Source organism: Canis lupus, chromosome 5 (assembly GCF_003254725.2).
Source record: "Canis lupus dingo isolate Sandy chromosome 5, ASM325472v2, whole genome shotgun sequence".
Classification (NCBI taxonomy): Eukaryota; Metazoa; Chordata; class Mammalia; order Carnivora; family Canidae; genus Canis; species Canis lupus.
Window position 1 is genome coordinate 54,173,050 of NC_064247.1, and position 21,769 is coordinate 54,194,818.

At 42.7% G+C, this 21,769-nt stretch overlaps 1 protein-coding gene across 3 annotated transcripts in view; it reads left to right on the forward strand.

Annotated features, from left to right (window-relative positions):
- The first annotated feature begins 1,740 nt into the window (after positions 1–1,740).
- USP24 (ubiquitin specific peptidase 24) overlaps positions 1,741–21,769 on the forward strand; it is a 137,241-nt gene continuing 117,212 nt past the window's right edge. For all 3 annotated transcript variants that reach the window (XM_025427762.3, XM_049110405.1, XM_049110406.1), the window contains exon 1: positions 1,741–2,312. In XM_025427762.3, coding sequence (XP_025283547.1) covers positions 1,986–2,312 — 327 coding nt within the window. In that variant the 5' untranslated portion in view covers positions 1,741–1,985. The remainder of the gene's footprint in view (positions 2,313–21,769) is intronic.

The window sequence follows — 21,769 nt, forward strand, 5'->3', positions numbered from 1 at the left end:
GTTTGTTTTTTTTTTTCATTCACAAATTAAGAGACTTTACTTCCTTTGGGTGGACGGCCTGTTCTTTGTTCTATAAAACAGCCTTTAATCAGTACAACGAATGTAGTTACTTCATTTAAATGTAAACCACACACACAAAAATAAATGTAAACCACAGTAATAAATTCACCCTGTAAATCAAATTGCTGTGTTTTTTTTAAAGATTTTATTTATTTATTTATTTATTTATTTATTATTTATTTATTTATTTATGAGAGACACAGAGAGAGAGAGAGAGGTAGAAACACTGGCAGAGGGAGAAGCAGGCTCCACGCAGGGAGCCTGATGGGGGACTCGATCCCGGGACCCCAGGACCCCCTCCCGGGCGCAGGGCGGACGCTCAATCCCCGGCCACCCAGGCGTCCCAAATTGCTGGTGTTTGTAAATATGGGCAGCAAGGAGGTTCTTGCTACCCATCATGACAAACAAGGCAAGAAGGGTTCCGTAGAAGGTCCAGGGGAAAAGACCCTCGCAGAGTACAGGGGAAATCTCTAGGTCAAGATTTGGGATCCATGAGGTCGTGCTGAGCGCTGGGCTGTCACGCGGAGGGTGTGGTGGGGCGCGAAAGGTCAGTCTGGGGACTGCAGGGTTCTGGAAGAGACCGGGGCGAACTGAACGAAGGAACATGCGGCGAGATGAGGGAAAAGGCCTCAGGATCTCGGGAGAGAAGCGCGAATTGAAGGCAGCTGGGGGGGGGGGGGGGGGGCGCGAGCGCCTGGGCTCCCTGGGCCGAGGCCAGGCGACTGCGGCGCGGGGCGCTGATGCTCCCGGGGCACGCGGGGCGCACAGGCCGGCGTGGGGCCCTCCCGCGGAGGGCAGGAGCGGGGAGCGCGGAGCCGCCCCGTCGGGGTCAGGGGCGCTGAGGGTCCCGAGCCCGGCGGTGCGGCCGCGCGGGAGGCGGGGGTCGGGGGGGAGCGGGAGCGGGGCAGCGCGTGTGCGGCGGGCGCGCGGGGCCCCGCAGGCGGGGGCGGGGGGCGGGGGGGGTCCCGGGGTTTCCTAGACGGCGCTGGCCTTGACCAGTGGGGCCGTGGGAAGAGGTTTCAGACGCCCGGGATTTCCCAGTTGTAGGAGTTCGGTCGCGTCTGGTGGGTGCAGGTGGCCGGGGACAGAGGGGACACCCAGAGGGCGGGAATCCACTTTCGCCGGGTTAGGGCGCTTTCAGCGAGAGGTGCGAGGGCTGGGGGCGGGGCCGCGTGGGGGGCGGGAGCGGGGGCGGGGGCGATGGTCCGCCAGGGTGGGTCCCCGGCCCTGTGGGCGGGAGCTGGGGGGGCGCCCTGGGGTGTCTGCCGGGGCGCCCGCGGCACCGGGCGAGTCTCCCTGCGGGACTGCGGCGCATCTCGGGCCCGGCGGGCGGCGAGGAAGGAGGCCCACCCGGGGCGCGGGGCGGGGGGCGCGGGGCGGGGCCCGGGGAGCCCACTGCGCCCCCGCCCGGCCCGCTCCCGGGGGGACCTGTTGCTGCAGCCACGGGCGGCGGCGGCGGCCGGGGACCCTCCCTCGCCTCCGCCCGCCCGTCTGCGCCGCCCCTCCCTTCGCTAAGTGGAAAAAAAAAAGGAAAGAAAAAAAAGTCACACCTTCCCCCTCCCCCGCCCTCCCCCGCGCCCGCCCTCCGCCCGCCTGGGGCTGCCCGGGCCGCTTCCGGGAGCGGAGGCGGCGGGGGAGGCGGGGGAGAGGGAGAGGGAGGGGGAGGGGGGAGGGGGGAGGAGGCGGGGGAGGAGGAGGCCAACATGGCGGCGCGCAGGGCTGGGCCGGGCCGCCGCCGCGCCTGAGCGCCCCGCCGCCCTCGCTCGGCTCGCGGCGTCCACGCCCGCGCCCAGCCCGGCCCGGCGGCAGCGGAGCGCGCAGGCCGGCAGCGCAGGGGCCCGCTGGGGCGCGGGGGCGGCCCGCCAGGCCCGGGAGCCGCAGCTTCGCCGCCCGCCGGCCGGCGCGGCCCGGAGGAGGCCCGAGCCATGGAGTCGGAGGAGGAGCAGCACATGACCACGCTGCTGTGCATGGGCTTCTCGGACCCCGCCACCATCCGCAGGGCCCTGCGCCTGGCCAAGAACGACATCAACGAGGCCGTGGCGCTGCTCACCAACGAGCGGCCGGGCCTCGACTACGGCGGCTACGAGCCCATGGACAGCGGCGGCGGCCCCAGCCCCGGGCCCGGCGGCGGCTCTCGCGGCGACGGCGGCGGCGGGGACGGCGGCGGCCCCTCCCGCGGCGGGAGCACCGGCGGCGGCGGCGGCGGCGGCTTCGACCCCCCGCCCGCCTACCACGAGGTGGTGGACGCCGAGGTGAGGACGGCGGCTGTGGCCCCGCCGTGGGGGCCGGGGCCGGGGCCGGGCGCACACCCCGCGGTGGGCTGCGGGGGCGGGGGCCGCCCGGGAAGCCGCGGGAATGGAGCCCGGACTCGGCCAGGGCGGAGGTCACCGGGGCGGGGGCGGGGCGGGGGGGAGAGCGGCCCCCCCGGGGGAGGGGCTGAGTGAGGGCGGAGGTCACGGGGGGGGGGGGACAGCGACCCCCCGGGGAGGGGATGGGATGGGAGAGGGCGGAGGTCACCGGGTCGGGGTCAAGTGGGGAGAGCGACCCCGGGGGAGGGGATGAGAGAGGGCGGAGGCCACCGGGTCGGGGTCAAGTGGGGAGAACGACCCTGGGGGGGCTGAGTGAGGGCGGAGGTCACCGGGTCGGGGTCAGGGCGGGAGAGCGACCCCCGGGGGAGGGGCTGAGAGAGGGCGGAGGTCACCGGGCCGGGGTCAGCGAGGGAGAGGACCCCGCGGGGGTGGGGCTGAGTGGGCCCCGGGACGCGGGCCAGCGGGTCGGGGTGCGGGTGGGGCCGAGCATGTGCGCTGGGGGAGAGCTGATGCGTTAGCCCAGAGCGTGTGATGCGGAGGGCGCGTGCATCAGGGGTCCCCTGGGCTGGGGGACGCACCGGGTTGGGCGTCCGAGGAAAAGTGGGATGGGCCAGCCCGAGTGCTGGCCTTTGCTGGGGTCAGGGCAGGACTGCTGGGGTTGGGAATGGGGGTGGGTTTAGTCAAGGACCAGAAACACAGGAGGTTGGGCAGGGTCTAAAGATGAGGAGGGACTGGGCAGCCACTGGGGATGACGAGGATCATCATCCCAGGAGGCGGGGCGGGGGGGGGGCTACCTGCCAGAAGGTCTGGGGGGGACCGGCGTTAATAAGGCCAGGTGGGGGGCAGCCCCGGTGGCGCAGCGGTTTAGCGTCGCCTGCAGCCCAGGGCGTGATCCAGGAGACCCGGGATCGAGTCCCACGTGGGGCTCCCTGCGTGGAGCCTGCTTCTCCCTCTGCCTGTGACTCTGCCTCTCATGAATAAATAAAATATTTTTTAAAAAGGCCAGGTGGGGATTGGGCCGAGGAGGTTAGAGGTCAGAGGTCAGAGGCCAGGTCCAGAGCAGGCGCTGAGGAGTCCTGGAATTGGGGGATGAAGCTGGGACCAAGGCTAGGTAGAGGGGGTACCGGTCATAGGCAAAGTGAGAAATGAGGGAAAAGTAGAGGTGACAAGGAATTGCAGTCTTAGTGAGGGTGCTGTGCAGAGGGGCAGGGGTAGGGTGGGAGAGAAACGGGAGGAGTGGAGGAGTCTGTTAAGGGGAAAGGGCCGTTTAGGCCATTGGGTCTGATCGCAGATCTCAAGTCTGGGTGGAGAAAATCAGGCCTGTTGGATGTGAGCAAAGAACTCGGGGAAGAGAAACCTACTTTAGCCAGTTTTAAGAAGGATGGGTGAGAAGCGCCAGTGCCTGTGAAATAATTGCTTTGCAGAAAAAAATGGCAGCTCAGATCAAGAATTTTGGTCAGATAGTCCTCGGATAGTGCATTTTGGGTGGACAAGTGGAACAGCTTGGCCTGATCCCAGAAGAGCTCAGAGCTCAGATTAGTGGGCTTGTGTTTTTAAATAGAGATAGAAATGTGGATAATTCTTAAGCTAAGCCTTCTGAAATAATTTTTTCTGAATTGTGTTCTATCCTTTTAATTACATGCTTTTGCAACAGCCGCTTGGGCTGAAGTAGCTTGGAAAAAGAAGGTGGCACTTTGAAAAAACGGGTTTCTTTACAAGATTTCTTAGGTTCCCAGGCTTCCACACACTTGATTGATTGCCCTCAAATTACCCTGTAATTTGGCTGTATCATTGACTAGCGTATGGAAGTAAAGATTGTTATTATTCCTCATTTGGGACAACAATCCCACATAATTAAATAACTGTATTTAAGTCACTTTAAGAAATGAGTTTCTCCTTGCAAGTCCCTGTCACTCCTCTACTTGCTTATTCCAGTTTTGACCCAATTTTGAAATCAAGAAGAAAGCTGTTACTTTCTCTGAAGGTATATTGGTGTGTAACTATGAAATTCAGTGTATCCTCATTTCGTTGAAAAAACTGTTTTTTCTTTTGTCACACCTCTTCATTGCCTATAATTGAAAACTCAAATTAAATAATGCTTGGTGGACTCCAGCATTAGCTGTACTGGCCTATAGATTTAAATGCAAAGAAACGGGTCTGGCTTCTTTTCACGTTAATGGCAGGCTGAGGAGTTTGCTTTCAGGTAAAATCCAGAGAATCTATCGGGTTTTTTTGAAGAATTGTGTCAAGTTTTCATTTCCTCTTGATCTGAGGATTTGGTCTGAGGAGGCTGCACCATTTGCTTTTCAGAGTTCAGGAGGGACTTGTGGCTGAGCCTGCTTTCCCCAGAACCATATTGGCAGGTTACAGGCAGACACCTGACAGGCACACAGTGACTTGGTGAGAACGTTTAACCCAGTTTCTACCTGTAGTTTTACAAATCCGCCTGCTTGCCACCTGTGCAGCTTGCTGGTTGGTCATCCTTGCTATAGACATTGGGAAGCTGAGGCTTTTGATCCTGGGAAATAGAACAAGGTGCTAATTGAGCATCTCCAACATGTCAGGCACTGTATTAGGTGCTTTATACATTCTTCTAACCCTCAGTGAGATAGTTCACAACATCACCATTTTAGGGATGGGATTCGCTGGTGGCAGTCTGGATTTGAGCCTGAGCTCCTTGACTTCAAGGACACTGTGCTTTTTTACTCTGCTTTACTCATGGTTTTAGATCAGATTCAAGTTAAGGAAAAATAAGAAGGGAAAAAGACAATTTTGAGTTGAGGAATGATGGCAAGCCCCAAATCAAGCCATTAGGAGTAGAATAATGAGTAGAATGAAAGAATTCGATCTTCAGAGTGGAAGACTTTAGAAATTAATAATTTGTTCAGCTCTTTTGTTGAAATAAACAGCCTGACAGGGCCTAAGGGGGAAGTGACTTGTCTGCACAGAGCCAGTTAATGGAAGAAATGGGACTAGAACTCAGGCCTTCTCCCTGCATGACCCATGCATTTTCTCCTTTCAGATGAAGGGTCAGGACGGACCAATGGGTTAATGGGGAGGAAGAAAAGGGAAGTGTAACAAACTGGGTGACGTTTGTCAGTTCTTGTATAATCTACTTGTTTTATTTCTTAAAAAATGAGTATCTGATTTTAAATTATGTAAAGTTATTTTTGATGCATAGGAAATTTTGGTTTTAGTGTCCTCTTCAGGATGTTTGGGAATATACAGATTAAAATATAAATGTTACAAAAGAAAAAGTAACTACATTTATATTTGTCATTTGGGGACAGGCAGTAAACATTCAGTGACTTCCATGTCACCTGGTGGGGGGTGGGGGTGGGAATAGAGTAATGAATGTAAAGGTTACATTCTAGTGGCTCTCAGTGCAAGCCACTCATTTTACAAGAAGTGATTTCCCAAGGTCATGTACTTAGGTAAATCAGTTTAGTAATTTGGGCCCATGCTGTAATTAGGGTTTAGTTTAAAAATTAAAGTTTGGAAAATAAAGGCAGTTAATTTCTGGTTCAAAAGAAGCAAGAAGAATGCAGATAAACACTCAAATATCTAAGAGGGGGGAAAAAAAACCTTAAAACACCCAGATACTTAACAGAACACGCAGAATTGCTCAGAAAATCACCTTTTCAGTATCCTCCAGTTAAGTGAAGATACTGCTTTGCACATGTTGTGTTTGGTCGTTACTACTGTTGTTGGATAAATGTAATTCATGGTTTCCGTGTCAGGAAGGGACTTTGAGAAGCTATCCAGTTTAGATTTTGAATAGTATTACTTCAAAACCTGTCCAAGCCAGATAAGAGTTGTTCTGTTATTTAGGAGAATAAAGTCTCACGGCTGCTCTAAATAACTTACCGGTTGTTTAATACCCCACTCCGACTTCTTCACTGTTTCTTACCTGCTGGCCACTGCTAAGGGCATGCTTCCCTGTTGGGTCCTTCACAGAGTTGGGAGAATATGTCTCTTAGGCAGTGTGATCCTGTTCCGGGGACCAGTAGAAATCAGTCAGGTGCTGTTGGGGCATCTTACACAGTTTAACAGTTGTGTAACGTAACTTACTCGCTATTGTCTTATTTGTTAGAAAACACTGAGATGGATTTTTTTTTTTTTTTAACAAGGAGATTTCAGTTAACAGCTAGAAATACCTTTCCTAGCTGTCTAGTTCTGTGATAATTAATTAATATTCCTACAACTGACATTTAATATTGTGCTCTAACTGTTGGGAACGCTTGTTTTATTCCCATTTTAATATGAACCTTCCTTCCTAAGGTATTTTGTTGTATTTCCAAGATTCCATTGCTTTTTAGTTTTTTTAGAGCCCCAAGTTTGGTCCTGTGGTAATATATCTAACTTTAACTTACCTCATTGCCTTTTTTTCCTTTGATAGTATATGGTAATTATAAATGAAATAAAATTTTAATATCAATACTTATATTAAAGTTTATGTTAAACTTCATGTTCTTTTTTTCCTGAAATGTAACAATACTTGTACATTTGAGTATGAAGTAAATACAAATAAACAAATTTTAGTTAATTATAAGTAATTTGAATACAAGACCTTACAAATCATGGCTTATCATAATTTGATAAATTATAAAGAAAAAAAAGAAGAATCCATGTCAAGATTTTAAAATAAAAAGTAAAATAATTCCAAAAAATCAGTTGAAATTGATGAAATAAAAATAGGGAATCTGCAAGGTTAATTAGCATAGCCTAATTTTTACACCAAGAATTTCTTTATAATCTAGTATATGAATCTCCTTTGGGAATTAGGCCTGTGAGTTCATCTAACAGTTGGATTCTTACCTTGTAACTACCTGGCCATATGTTGTTAAAAATGAGAGTAATCTGGCACAAAGGAAGTACCTTTTGTATGTTGGCAAGTGTACTCTTAGTGAAATCATAGTAGGTAGTGACAGTTTTATATAGCATAGTAATGCTATTAACTTAAAACCAGTTGCAATATTAGAAAAGTAAATGTTGGGGATCCCTGGGTGGCGCAGCGGTTTAGTGCCTGCCTTTGGCCCAGGGCGCGATCCTGGAGACCCGGGATCGAGTCCCATGTCGGGCTCCCGGTGCATGGAGCCTGCTTCTCCCTCTGCCTTTGTCTCTGCCTCCCTCTCTCTCTCTCTGTGTGACTATCATAAATAAAAAAAAGAAAAGAAAAAAGTAAATGTTTTAATGTTTTAACAATTTGAAGAAAGAATTGCAACTTTAATACAACTTAAATAGCAGACCACGGTATACTACACATTTTTGTGTTTACTGGCCAAATATACAACATTGATTTTATTGGAATTTTAAGTATGAAGATGAGAATTTTTTTTTTAAAGATTTTTAAAATTTATTTATTCATAGAGACACAGAGAGAGAGAGAGGGAGGCAGAGACACAGGCAGAGGGAGAAGCAGGCACCATGCAGAGAGCCTGACAGGGGACTCGATCCAGGGTCTCCAGGATCACACCCTAGGCTGCAGGCGGCACTAGACCGCTGCGCCACCAGGGCGGCCCAAGATGAGAATTTTTTTACTTCGAATAGGAAACTGTTGTATTTAGAAAGATTTAGCCAAATAGTACTTTTTATATCTGGAGTTCAGTTTTCCAGGAAATTTTTCCCATTTGGAAGACTAGAGAGAAATAAGTAAACACATAAATATATCAGATTGAACCATTTCAAAACATCCCCACACATTTTAGTGCATTCACTACATGCGTTTCACTTATTTGTTGTTTTAACTTGGTTTTTTCCCATAGTTCAAATAAATTTTAATATTAGGTTTCCTATCAAATTATAAGTGGCAGATTAGAAGAGTTTTGTAGCAGTCCCAACACGAGATGATGAGCATTTAGAAAGCACGTTTGACAGTAGTGAGAAGTAACAAGCAAGCAGCTCAATGGTATGGGGGTGGGACAGGAAAACTTTGAAAGCGGACTCCACCAGAGCAGGCCAGCCAGTGTGTACAGGACCATATGAAACAGCTTTGTGTGTCTCACAACCCCGGAGGATGGCTGGGTTTAGTAATACGGTCCCCAAGAAGAGGTTCCAGTATGCTCTGTTTAAGAAGGATCAGGAATGTGTAGTACAGCTTAGCAAGGTTTTAGTTTTTAAACAAGAGAATGAAATTTAAGAAGAAGGTTGGGCGCATTAAGGTGTAAGCTTCAGGTACCTGGGAAATTCAGACGCAAAGGGCTTTTCTGAAGATTTTGGATTGCTCAGGCGCTGCCAAGAAAGTTGTGCTTCGTTTTCAAAAGGGTAAATGTTTATCTCACCTTCCTTCTGGGGAGTTTTAGTTTCTATTTTAGGTTTGTAATTCTCATTCTCATTATTATAGGAATTTTTGTTGCTTAGTATTGGAACATTTTTAAAATCACAATCAAACATTTGTTAATTAGCATATTAGCGGTGGGAGGCATTACTTATTGCTTGTTGTTGATAATCTCTATAGTGAGTTTTTGGCGAAGTATTTGGTACCCTTTTTGATTTTATGATAGGTTAATGAGTTCACTTCTTTCCAGAGTTGTAAACCTAGCTTCCATTATTGGTGCCTTATATTTTTTATTTGTGTAAGGGAAGTGGAATCTACTTGTTTTTTCTTTTTTTTTTTTTTTAATCTACTTGTTTTAATGGTTAACTTTAAGTTGGTTAATGGAACATGTAACCATAGATTTGGTTTATTTTTATTTGTTCTGAAAAGAAGAGCTACACACAATTAAGTCAAAATTTTATTCTGATAACCTTTTCCAGAAATTGAAATGCTGCAGCCATGATGCAGAGGTCTGTAGAATCTTCTCCTAGGACTGAGTTAAAGATTTGATTTTCCTCTTACAGATAAATAATCTATTTGGTGGCCCCCCCCCCGCCCCCAAAGTCTTCTCACTTCTAAAGATGAGCTTCAGGGCAGCCCTGGTGGCGCAGCGGTTTGGCGCCGCCTGCAGCCTGGGGTGTGATCCTGGAGACCCGAGTCCCACGTCGGGCTCCCTGCATGGAGCCTGCTTCTCCCTCTGCCTGTGTCTCTGCCTCTCTCTTTTTGTGTCTATGAATGAATAAATAAAATCTTAAAAAATAAAATAAAAACCTTTAAAAAATTAAAAAATGTTCCAGCCCCTAGTTTGCTTTCCAGTGGTATCTCAGCCAGTTATTTGTGTTATGAAATTTGGTTGACACTCTTTGAGATGCTTTTGCTTAAGTTTAAGGTATTTATGTTAGAAATATCTCATTAAAAAACCCAACAACTTTGTGAACAACATGGTACATTCTTTATCAGTAGGTTTCCAAAATGATTTCTGAAATTAGAATCTTTTTCAGAAAAACTTATTGGTCAGACATTCTGTTGCCAAGACTTTTCGATTTCTGCTTTGTGTGCTTTTAGAATCTAGCTTTTTATAAACTGGTCAGCAATTTAAAAAAAAAATTTTTTTTTTCCCCTTTTCACCTCTTACCCCTGTGTTGTCAATTTTGGTGGAAAATTGCTTTTTGAAACCTGTAGTTTGAAATCTACAGAGAAGCATTTTGGTAACAATTTAAAATATATTCCAGATCTTAGAAAATATGAGGGTGTTCCACGCTGCAGATGGCAACATCATCTACCAGTTGTTTAATTTATTCTGGATTCTTTATTTTCTTTTCTTACCAAATACCCTATTTATTCTGACCTAAGTGTCTCTCCTGCCCCTTCTGCTTGTCCCCACTGTTACTGCGCTGGCTTTATTCACGTACCTTTCTTTTCTCTGGGCTGTTCACTGGCACCAGAATGATCTCTCTATAATGCAAACTCTATAAACACAGCATAACTTTGCTCAAAAGTGTTTGGTGTTTCCTCGTTTTCTGTAGATAAAACCCAAAAGTCTATACTTTCAAGATCTCTATACTTACCCATCTGGTCTTATCTCCCTTGCAGTTCAGGGGCCATCTCTTGGCCCAGTCTCACCCTCAAACCCAGTTTCCATCTGCCTGCTAATACCAATTCATTCTTCAAGGTAAGTTCCTATGCCCTATCTCTAAGGTAAAAGCAGAGCGGTGATCTTACTTTAGTTAAAAAAGATGTGTATCTGTCTTTCCATTAGGCCTGAGAAACAGGATTCTTTTTATTTCTATGACTCTGGTACCTCAGCTCACAGTATCTGATTGGATAGAGAGACAACTGAATGGATGGGAAGAAAATTTTAAATAAAAAGTCAAATGATATTTGAAAGAGTATTGCACCAGTGGTTTGAGGGGGTGGTACATTTTGTTTAGGGTTCTTTTGCCTGCTAATTACTTTATCATTGGGCAAGTCAGTTTGCTCTTGAGCCTCTGTTTTCCCATCTATAAAATTGGAGGTCTTGAACTATACATACCTATAGTTAATTTTTATTCATTCATTCATTGACGACTGAGAAGTTAAAAGCTGTGAGGCCTTTCAGAAAATATACACACTTTAAATTTTTTTCTTAAGATTTTATTTATTTATTCATGAGAGAGAGAGGCAGAGACACAGGCAGAGGGAAAAGCAGGCTTCATGCAGGGAGCCTGATGTGGGACTCGATCCTGCGACTCCAGGATTACGCCCTGAGCGGAAGGCGCGCTAAACTGCTGAGACACCCGGCCGCCCACACACTTGATTTTTAAAGTAAGCTGGTGCTGAAGTATTAATGCTATTATTTTTGGGTGATGGGACTATAGGTGATTCTGTTTCTATTTTTTTTTCATTTTTAATGAACTTCTAAAAAGTATATAAACTTTATTTTAAAAGACCAACGAAACTGTGGTGTTTATTAAAATGAAAGTAGCTTTAAAAAAAAGAAAAGACTGGGACGCCTGGGTGACTCAGTGGTTGAGTATCTGCCTTTGGCTCCGGGTGTGATCCGGGAGTCCCAAGATTGAGTCCCCCATCAGGCTCCCTGCATGAAACCTGCTTTTCCCTCTGCCTGTGTCTCTGCCTCTCTGTCTCTCATGAATAAATAAATAAAGTCTTAAAAAAAAAAAAGACTATTTCACAAGTCTTAGGAAAATTTTGCCTAGACTCCAGAATTATTTTAAAACTTTGCTATTGAGGAAAATTAAATATTAAAAAGATTTAATTTGTGTTTTATCTAACTGAAATATAGAAAAAGGATCCTACTTCCTAGCATATCATTGGGAACAATTTTCTTTTAATCTAGAATTCATATTTGATTATCTACTTATTAGAGTTTCCATTTATTTCTAGTTATAAAAAAACTGTGGCCTGGAAGATGTGATTCAGTAGGACTTTACAAATTTGAGTCAGAGGTTAAGGTTTAATGGAGTTTCTGTTCATTTGCTTTTCCTGCACTTCTTTTGTGCATGCTCTCCCCTGCCCTGGAGTATCTCAGAGCATTTTGCCTTGTTAATTGGTTTGAGGATATTCTTTTGGATGACTTCAGTGTGTTTTAATTGGCCTTTAGATTACCTGCCAGCTTGTAAAGACTCTCAAAGGTCTGTGACTATATTTTGACAACAGCTGTCTTTAGGGCGGAGGGGTTTTTTTTTGTTTGTTTGGCTTTGCCAAAGGTTTGGAATAGAGGTGCACATCTGGCCAGTGTAGCCTTTGCTTGTGCCTGTTTGCTGCAACCTTAGCAGTGTTTCTCAGGGTTGTCGGGCTCTTGATAGGCTCCAGACCCAATCTCATCCATTGTTTCCAAGAAGCATGCCACTCATTTGACTTATTCTGTCATTTACATATACTTTAATGTACAGTATTCTTTCATGTCTTTTTGCACATTTTTAAGAGGGTGGGATGGCTATTTCTGGTATTATTAAATGGAAAATAATTAAAGAATTCTCAATAAAAACTCTAGATTTATATGAAATAATGATACAGTTCAAATTCCAATGGTAAAAACCATCATTAAACTAAAAATGTTAGAGCAACAGAATGGTTATTCTCAAAACAGCCATTCTTTCAGTAGGTTTTTATTGAGCACTGATTGTGTGCTAGGCACTGAGCCTTCTAAGTGTTGGGAATGTAATGATGAACCAATTGCATATAGTCCTCTCTCTATTATAGTTTCAAGGTTGTTAGATTTCTTGTGCTCTAAGTGTAATAACTTGTGATGTTCTAATTCAGAAATTAGAGGCCTTCAAGAGTTGTGGGTTAAGTGTGAAAGAGCTGACGTCTATCAAAAGCATTTGAATAGTGCCTCAAGAATTTTTTTGTGATGTTACTTGATTTATGATGGTATCCATTGCCAGGAAACCAAGTGGTATTTTCTCAAGTGATACTTCTTTAGCACCATGGAATGTACAGAATTTGTACTTATTTACTTGTTGGACTTTTAATATTAGTACTTGTTTCTCTCAACTAGTATCTCTTCTGAGAATGGCTCTAATTATTTCAGTCAGATCCTGTTACTTTTTGTCCTAAAATCATGAATATGTATGTTTTTCCCAGAAACAAGAAATTACTCTAGGAACTGGTCTGATTTCAGGCTTAAACATCCCTTGTGATTGTTGACAATACAAAAGAAGCTATTTTAAAGCTAGAGCAATGTGGTTGGTTTTAGAAAGACTGAGGATGGTAGAAATAGTAGTAACTCTGTAATGAAAACTTGTCTGGGATTAGTAACCTAAGGAATCTTTAGTTTATTATTAGTATTTTGGTTTTTATGGTCAGTTTCATGCTGGAGTAGACTGTCTTTGCTAAAATAATACTTTAAAAGTATTTGTGATTTTCATTTTGTAAGACTTTTCATGACATTTGCTTCTTTTGAAATGTTTAGGTGAATTATATAGTAGCACACATTATCCTGTATTTCATTAGTTTGTACATCATGTTTGTTTTTGAGAAAATGGCAGTTATCTACTGAGCAGTTGGTACTATCAGTGTTGAAATTATGCCAGGCCTAAATAAATACACACAAACACACACATACACATGCACACACACAAAATATATAAAATTTGTACCATAAAACACTTGATTCATGTTATGTGTACGGATATACTGACCTCTGTAGAGAACAACAAGGAGGTCCTGTTTGCTGTTCATTACTTTGACATTTTTGTGGTTAGAGTATAACACATACCTGTGGTAGAGAAATTCCAAGCATTTGTTAAGGGGTGGGGGATCAAAGATGGGGATCAGTGCAGAATTACCAAGGATTCACTCAGTTCATACAATAATATGGGAAACTAATATCAAGAATACTTAGCAAGATACACTTTTATATATAAAACAGAAAAATGATCTGTAGAACTGAGACTATTTCCTGCTTTTCCCTCTCCCTATTCCACGAAACAAAATTGAAAGTTGTGAATTTAAAGATTAAAATGGAAGATTTGTTCAGAGCTGGAAGGGACAGTGGGGAATCTTGTGGTATTAAATCTTGTCAGTTTAGGGATGAGGACCTTGACCCTGAATCATTAGCAAAGTCAGTAGGGGCCTCTCAAGGTGTGTTTGGAGTTCTTCACCACACTTTCTGACATTGAGGAAGTCAGACTGCAGGTAATCTAATAAATCCTTCCTGATAAACTCACTATATTTGTAGCACTACCATTTCCTCTGTTAGACATTAGTTTGGGTTAATTGGGCAAAGTTGACATTTGATCCATTTTTTTCTCCTCAAAGTATTTATCTTTCTCATTCAGTATTCTTCAATGTCCACAGGTACTGATGTTTATAAAAGGTAGTAAGGGTTAAGGACAGGAAGGTTAAGCAAGTGCTGTCACTTGTGAAGGTGTGTTTCAGTCTGTCTGCTTAGCATCTTGGTACAGCTGACAAAGATTAGTGAGCTCCTGGGTCTACCCACAGTTGCACCCATGCGTTGGGTACTTCAAAATAAGCTTAATAGTCAATGTGCAAAGCTCTTGAAATAGTATACTGCCTAATTTGCCTTTTTTAAGTGTGTATCTTTTACTTCCTTAGACTTTTTTCTCTATATATCAAATACAGTGTTTACTATAAATATCAACAGGGATGTACCATATACTTGTAGGTTTGAAATTAAACATTTTGAGTGATATCTTGGAAAGCTGTTAGTATGTTAAAAACATAAGTTACCTTAGATTACATCTATTAATGAATACAGAAATAAAACATAGTGTATATTGATTAAGTCTTAGAGAATAACTTTTAAAAATCAGCCTTAAGATATGCCAGTTTTGTTGTTTTCTTTTTTGTGACTCCTTACCTGTGCACATGCCTTTCTCTTACCCAGCATGTCCACCATGTCCCTCTTGTCCCTTCTCTTACCATATTGGACTATGGGAGTTAGCCCACAGTGCTGCCTGTGTGACATCCATGTGATCCCTGCACTTACTCCTTCCTCTACAAGGTAGATTTTGCACAGGCTCGCAGTGGCCACAGATAGATAATGGACAGCCTCCTCTTTGCACTCCAGCCAGTCTCTAGGCACTCCACGTGCTAACATACCTTCTGCACTGTCCCTCAGGTTTGCTAATGGTTTGCTAATAGGACTTGATACCTTCTCTTATTTTTCCTCCATTTATCTTCTATTTTTCTGAGTTGAAAGTCCATCCTTGACTTCGACTAGAGACTTTGACATTCCTCTGCCACAGCATTTATCTGTCACATTGAAATTATTCATCTGCTTGTCACCCAGCTGAACTGTGGGTCCTTTGAGGGCAGGGCCCAATCTTCTGTATTTCCCATGAAGTTGGGGGTAACACTTGACTAGGAGATGCTAAATTAAAGAATCTGATCTGGAAAATACGGAGTTTCCATCACCATTCAGGAACACATTTTCTTTCATTCAGGTGTATCAAGTAGCCTCTGAAAGCTAATCTTGCCTAAAATAACTTTTTCCATAACTTGAAGGCAATATAAATATTTTGGTAGTCCCAGAGCAGATTTCTGTTGTGGTATTTGCCTTGTTTTACACTTTGTGGGAAGGAACTTTTTTTTGAACTGTTGCCAGTTGCTTAAAACGCTCACCATTTTGAACGTAACACATGAAACTTGAACTTTGGTATTCATTAACACTCCATGTGCTTTATAAATTTTTCTGTAGCTCACATAGAAAAAGATACTGCACAGAGGAAAAAACATGATGGCTGCTAAAAGAAACAAGCCTTTTTTTAGCCTTAGGTAGGACTTTTTGCCAGTGTGCTTTTAGGTAGTTTTGTTACCTGGCTTCATTGAGCTCTATCTATTTCAGTAAGGAGAAGATTATTGCAGAAATTATTTCTGGAGAAGAAAGAGAAAACACACTATCACTATCAGTAGAATTAAAACAGGAAACTGATTTTTGTTAGTTTTTGTTTCAGCTTGTCCTATTTGTTTTATTTATCACTATTGTAATAATTAATGATATTACCATTAATCTAAGCAAGTTTATTTTGAAGGAAAGCTATTAAGGTGTTTTTTTTGTTGTTGTTGTTGTTGTTCGTTTTTTATCCTTCTTTTCTCACCCCACTGTGGGGGGGAAAAGATGTGTAGAGGGGAAGTAGAAGGAGGAAAGAAACAGTAGTATGGGAACCATTTGTTTAACAATGAACAAATATTTATTGAGTGCCTTTGGCTCTTGTCTGGCCTCTGATCGCTAAAACACAGTTCCTGCTTTTTAGGCGCTTCAGCCTATTGCAGTGGTTTTGAATGGTGGGTAAGGATGGCTAGCACCAGATCAGAATCAGTTGGATTGCTTTTTCAGAATAGCGTATCCCCACCCCAGCAGAGCCTCCACTATCCCAGGAGATTCTGCTAGAGTGGGGAGTATTGAGTAAGAGTACTTTAAAAAGTGTTAGAAAAGGTGCATATTATTCTGTGATTAACTACAAATCCAATGTGGATGTAATTTGTTTTGTATATTAGATATATTTTTCCCAAGTTTTTATCTTGAACAATTTCCAGCCTATGGGAAAGTTGAAACAACAGTATAGTGAACACTTTGATATCCTTCACTTTGATTCAGCATTTGCAAACATTTTATCACATTAGCTTTAGCTCTCCTCCTTTTCTCAAGGTACATACATTATATACACATGTACACACATATGCTTTTTTCCCTGACCTTTTGAACAAAAATAAGTTACTTTCACTTCTAAATGTTTCAATATGGATCCCCAAAGGACAAAGATTCTCTCCTACAGAACCACAATACCATTATCTCAACAAAGGAAATTTAACAATGATATATTAATATTCTCCATTATTTTGTTCATATTTAGATTTCCCCACTTGTACCAAAAATAACCTTTGTGGACATTTTAAAAAATAACCCAGGAATGAATCAAAGATTATGCATTATGTTTAGTGATTATGTCCCTTTAATGTAGATTCTAGAGTAGTCTTTATATCTTTTTAGTCTTTTGATACTAACATCTTTAAAAACAGCCCCATTTTCTTACTGTATTTTTTAAAGATTTTATAATTGAAAAATACACAAGAAAGTTTTATCATTATCTATTAAGGTAATGAGGGAAACTGCACAAAAGTATTAACTTCTTCCATGACATACTTTGTTCCCTCTCCATATGATTGTGCTTTCAATCATCTTTATTCTGATCTTTATAGAATTTTAGCATTTTTAGAGCCAGAAGGGATCTTGGATCTATAGGTAAGTAAGTGTTTTCATTTTATAGATGAAACTAAAGTATGGAGATATACCAAGTCTTGTCTAAGAACGTGGTTCACAGCTTGAGGTGATTTTACTCCAGGAGATATTTGACAATATCTGGAGACCTTTTGGTTGTCATAACTAGAGGAGTACTACTGGCACCTCCTGGGTAGAGGCTAGGGATGCTGCTAAACATCCTCCAGTGCACAGTACAGGCTCCCCTCTCCCCCCAACAATTATCCAGCCTAAACTGTCAGTAATGCCAAGGGTGACACATCTTGGTCTAGAAATCACACAGCTAACTGTGGGACTTCAGCCCATTTTCTTAACCTTCACTTCTGTCTTCTTTCTAAATATGAGAAACACAGTGTCTTGCTTTGTTTCCCTTTGATTCCCCCTGGCTTCATCCTCATTTCTTCACTTTGAACCTTTTGGTTAAGCCTTTTGGAATTCTTTTATGACTATACAGATTAAGATGGATTAGAGCATGCTGCTGGAGAGAACATGGAATATCTTTCTAAAAGAGAAATATAAAAGTGCTTTTGGTGGAGTTCCTAGGAGCAAGAATTTGTGCAGAGTAACCAAATGAGAGCAGTTTGGTGAATCATAATAGCGCTTCACTTCTGTTTATATGATGTTCAAGTTTACAAAGCATTTTCACATACATTATCTTACTGAGTACTCACCAAAACCCTTTGTATTAAAAGCAAACAAATGGCTGTCTCCTTTTCACAAGTGAGGAAATGAAGGCTTCCAAACAGTAATGCAGCCCCTCTGGCTGTGGTCAGGTAGGTATTAGTAACAATTACTCGGAAAGAGATTTCAGTTGAACTTCTTTCTGTGCAAAGAAGGTACAAGCAGTCTCAAAATGTTTATAGCTCCTGGCCACTGGACTATTTAGGCAGAGGCTCTGGGATTTTCCTGGGGATGTAGAAGGAATTTAGGTATCAGATAAACATTTAGACGCTGAAGTAGGATGGAGACAGAATATAGCCCCTGTCATTGAGTAACACAATCTAATTGGGACACCAAACCTGTAAGAAGATAAAGCTTAACACATCTCAGTGTCTGATGTTGGGAAATAGAGGAAGGCACTTTAATTATGTTGCATTCTCTCTTTGGTGGCAGACCCTCACACACAAGATTCTCCGTGCCTGGAATCTCTTCCCTTTCTCTCGTTTCATAAGGATTTATTAGGTGCTTAACATCAACCCATTCACCAAAATTGATTGAACACCTCCTCTGTATTGGACTATTGGAGATAATGCAAGAAACAAAAATTCTGCCCTGGTGGAACCTATATTCTAGGTTTGGGGAGGCAGACAACAAACAGGATAACTAAGTAAAGCATGGAATGTCAGGTGGTAAGTGCTGTAGAGAAAAATAAAGCAGGGAATGGCGGGGAGAGCATGCTGGACTAGGTTTGGGTTTGGCAGGGCTGCTTTTAAAAATAGGTTATTCAGGGAAGGCTTCACTGAGAAGGTCATATTTGAGCAAAGATCTGAAGGGGGGTGAGGGAGCAAACTGCATGATTGTCTGAAGGGAAAGCACTCCCAAGTCAGAGCTTGGCAAACTTACTCTGTAAAGGGCCAGATAGTAAATATTTTAGGCTTTGCAGGCCATATAGTCTCTGTTGCAGCTACTTGGCTCTGCTATTGTAGTGCAGAAGCAGGCATGGACTACATAAGCCAGTAGAAGGGTCTGTGTTGTGATAAAACTTTATTTACAAAACGAGAGAGTGGACAGTACCTTGCCAACTCCGGTGAGAAGTACAAGGAACACCTAATGCAAAGGTCCTGCTGGGGAGCATGGCTGGCATGCTCAAGGAGCAGTAGGCAGGCCAGTGTGGCTGTAACTTAACAACGAAGGAGGGGGAAGAGCAGGAGATGAAGTCAGAGGTAGAGGAGAGGGCAAATCCTCACTAGGGCCTCAGAGGCAACTCTGATGATGTCTTTTTGTCAGAATGAGGAAAGCAAGCCTTGAGGGGCCTGAACAGGAAGGATGACAAGATGTTGTGGGAAAGATCCAGAGTTTGTTATTGGACATATAATTTAAGATGCCTATTAAATATCCTAGTGGAGGTGTCAGAGAGGGAATTGGACGGATGCCTGGAGTCTGGGGAAGATATCTATCCTGGAGCTAAAATGTGAGAGCCTTCAGCTTAGAGATGGTATTTAAAACCATTAGACTAGGGGTACCTGGGTGGCTCAATCAGTTAAGTATCTGATTCTTGATTTAGGCTTAGGTCATGATCTCAGGGTCATGAGATGGAGAGCCATATCAGGCTCATGCTCAGTGGGGCGTCTGCTTGAGATTCTTTCCCTCTGCCCCTCCCCCTCCCCCTGCTCGTGCTCTCTCTCTGTCTCTCAAATAAGTCTTTAAAAAATAAAAATAAAACTTTTAGATTAGGCATTCTCAATAGGGCCAGTAGCAGTCCAAAGGAGACAAAAATTGGCTCTTAAGGGATGAAAAAAAAAAACATAGATATTATAGTGGTTTGCTCCAAATCTGAGCCCTACCCAACAGTTTTATTCTTTAGTATTTAATTAGTGGAGATGGGATGGTTGGGAGAAAAGTGTTGAAAAAACTCCTTGAAGGGGTGATAATGAAAACAAGCTTGACAAATATCACCTGTACACTTGAAAATCCACCTGTAACTTTTGATTCCTCCAAAACTTCACTCCAAGAGCCTGTTAACGGGAAGCCTTAACTAAAACAGTTGATTAATAGTATTTTGCTAAAATGTTATATGTATTATATAACAGGTATGTTATATATGTATTATATACTATATTTTTACAATTAAATAAGTTAGGGAGAAGATGATATTTCAAATCATAAGGAAGAGAAAACACATTGACAGTACTTCTGTATTTATCAAAGATATCCATGTGTAAGTTGACCCACACAGTTCAAACCTGTGTTGTTCAAGGTTCAACTATATAAGATGACAGCTTCTCGTGAAAACCTTATTTCTTCATAATCTAAATATGTGAATAACAACTAAGAGTTAGGAAAGAAAGGGACCGTGAGAAATGTCAGCTTTTGTAGAAAAGTTAGGAGATTCTCTGCTACTTATAACAGAATGAACAGAAAAACAATTTGTACACAGGCTCAAGACACAATGTATTAGTGATTTGGGGATTGCCTGTACATTTGTCCATCATTTCTCTTTCCAAGAAACAGTATTTTAGGAATCATTTTCTCTAGTCTGAAATAACAGAAGGAATACCAGGTCTGCACATCACTGTCTCTGAATTACTTTGAAAAATATTTAATAAATAAGACTGACAATCTCAAGATTTAGTGACTGTTATAAATTCATGACTTGGAGGGGGCCTGGATGGCTCAGTTGATTAAGCATCAGCCTTCAGCTCAGGTTATAATCTCAGGGTCCTAGGATCGAGCCCCTTGTGGAGCTCCCTGCTCAGAAGCTCACTGCTTCTCCCTCTGCCCCTCCCCTCACACTCGTTCTCTCTCACACATACTCTGTCTCTCATAAATAAATAAAATCTTTAAAAAATAAATTCATAACTTGGAATCAGATGTTCATATTTTCATGGTTTTCCTTAAGTACTTGACATATATGATGCCATTTATTTTAATCTATTTTTAAAAATCCTGGAGAAAACAATTTGGCATCTTCATTTTTCTGTACATTAATGAGAAATGTAGACACTCTTTTGAGTACATTATTGTTAGTTAATAAAATAGCTCAGTAATTAAATTTAGTATTAAAAGAAACTTGATGCGACATTGACAATCTCCTCTCCTTTAAGTTGAATCGTTATCTTTATTGAGTCAGTGGGCAGATAGGAGCTTATCTCTAAACTAATAGGCCATGCCTACTTGAGTAGGTTTTACTTCTTTGAACAAAGAAAGCTTAAATTCTTACAATACATCCTTGTTGACTTTAAGACTTTTTTAAAACTCGAAGGTAGTTTTCTAAGATAAATATTAAACTCTATTACTAACTTAAAAGCCTATGCAGTGCTATTTTAAAGCTCATTTGCAAAGATTAAGTAAATTGTGTACTCAGCCACCAGTTAAGGTAGTGCCTGTATTTACATTGGTTTATCTGCATTTTTCAAACAGGCAAGTTTCTGGACGTATATGATGACATATATGAACATACCTAATTGTAAATATAAAAGGAAAAATACTGTTGTTAAAATAACCTACTTGTTCAATCTAAAGGTCTTCGTTAAACTCTGGAGGTAGATTTACACTGCATAGTTGACAGCATTTGCCAATTCCATGAAAAACTTTACAACTTGACTTCCGACTCTCTAAGTTGGAAATACTTAGTACTGAGTATTAAGTTGCCCTTTTTAAAAAAAATATTTTTTAAAAATATTTTATTTATTTATTCATGAGAGACACACACAGAGAGAGGCAGAGACACAGGCAGAGAGAGAAGCAGGCTCCATGCAGGGAGCCCGATGTGGATGAGACTTGATCCCGGGAACTCCAGGATCACACCCTGAGCCAAAGGCAGATGCTTAACCGCTGAACCACCCAGGCGTCCCAAGTTGCCCCTTTAAGTAAGTCGATTGTAGTAATCCTTATTTTGAACAGTTTGTCAATAGATTAAATTGTAATCACAGCTATCTGAATTCCTAGCATATATATATTACTGTGAAGTATTATGGGAGTTACAGAGGCTTTGTTTATATTTTCATATGTATTTATGGGCATAAGTAAGATTATTAATTTTGGAAATCACCTAAAATACATAATCACCTAATTATGTATCCAACAATGTTAATTGCTTGATTTTAGTCCTAAACTGACCTATTCAGAAACCATAATTTAGCAACATTAACTCATCTATTATTTTTCTTAAGTAACTACATATATAAGAATCAGTGTTAC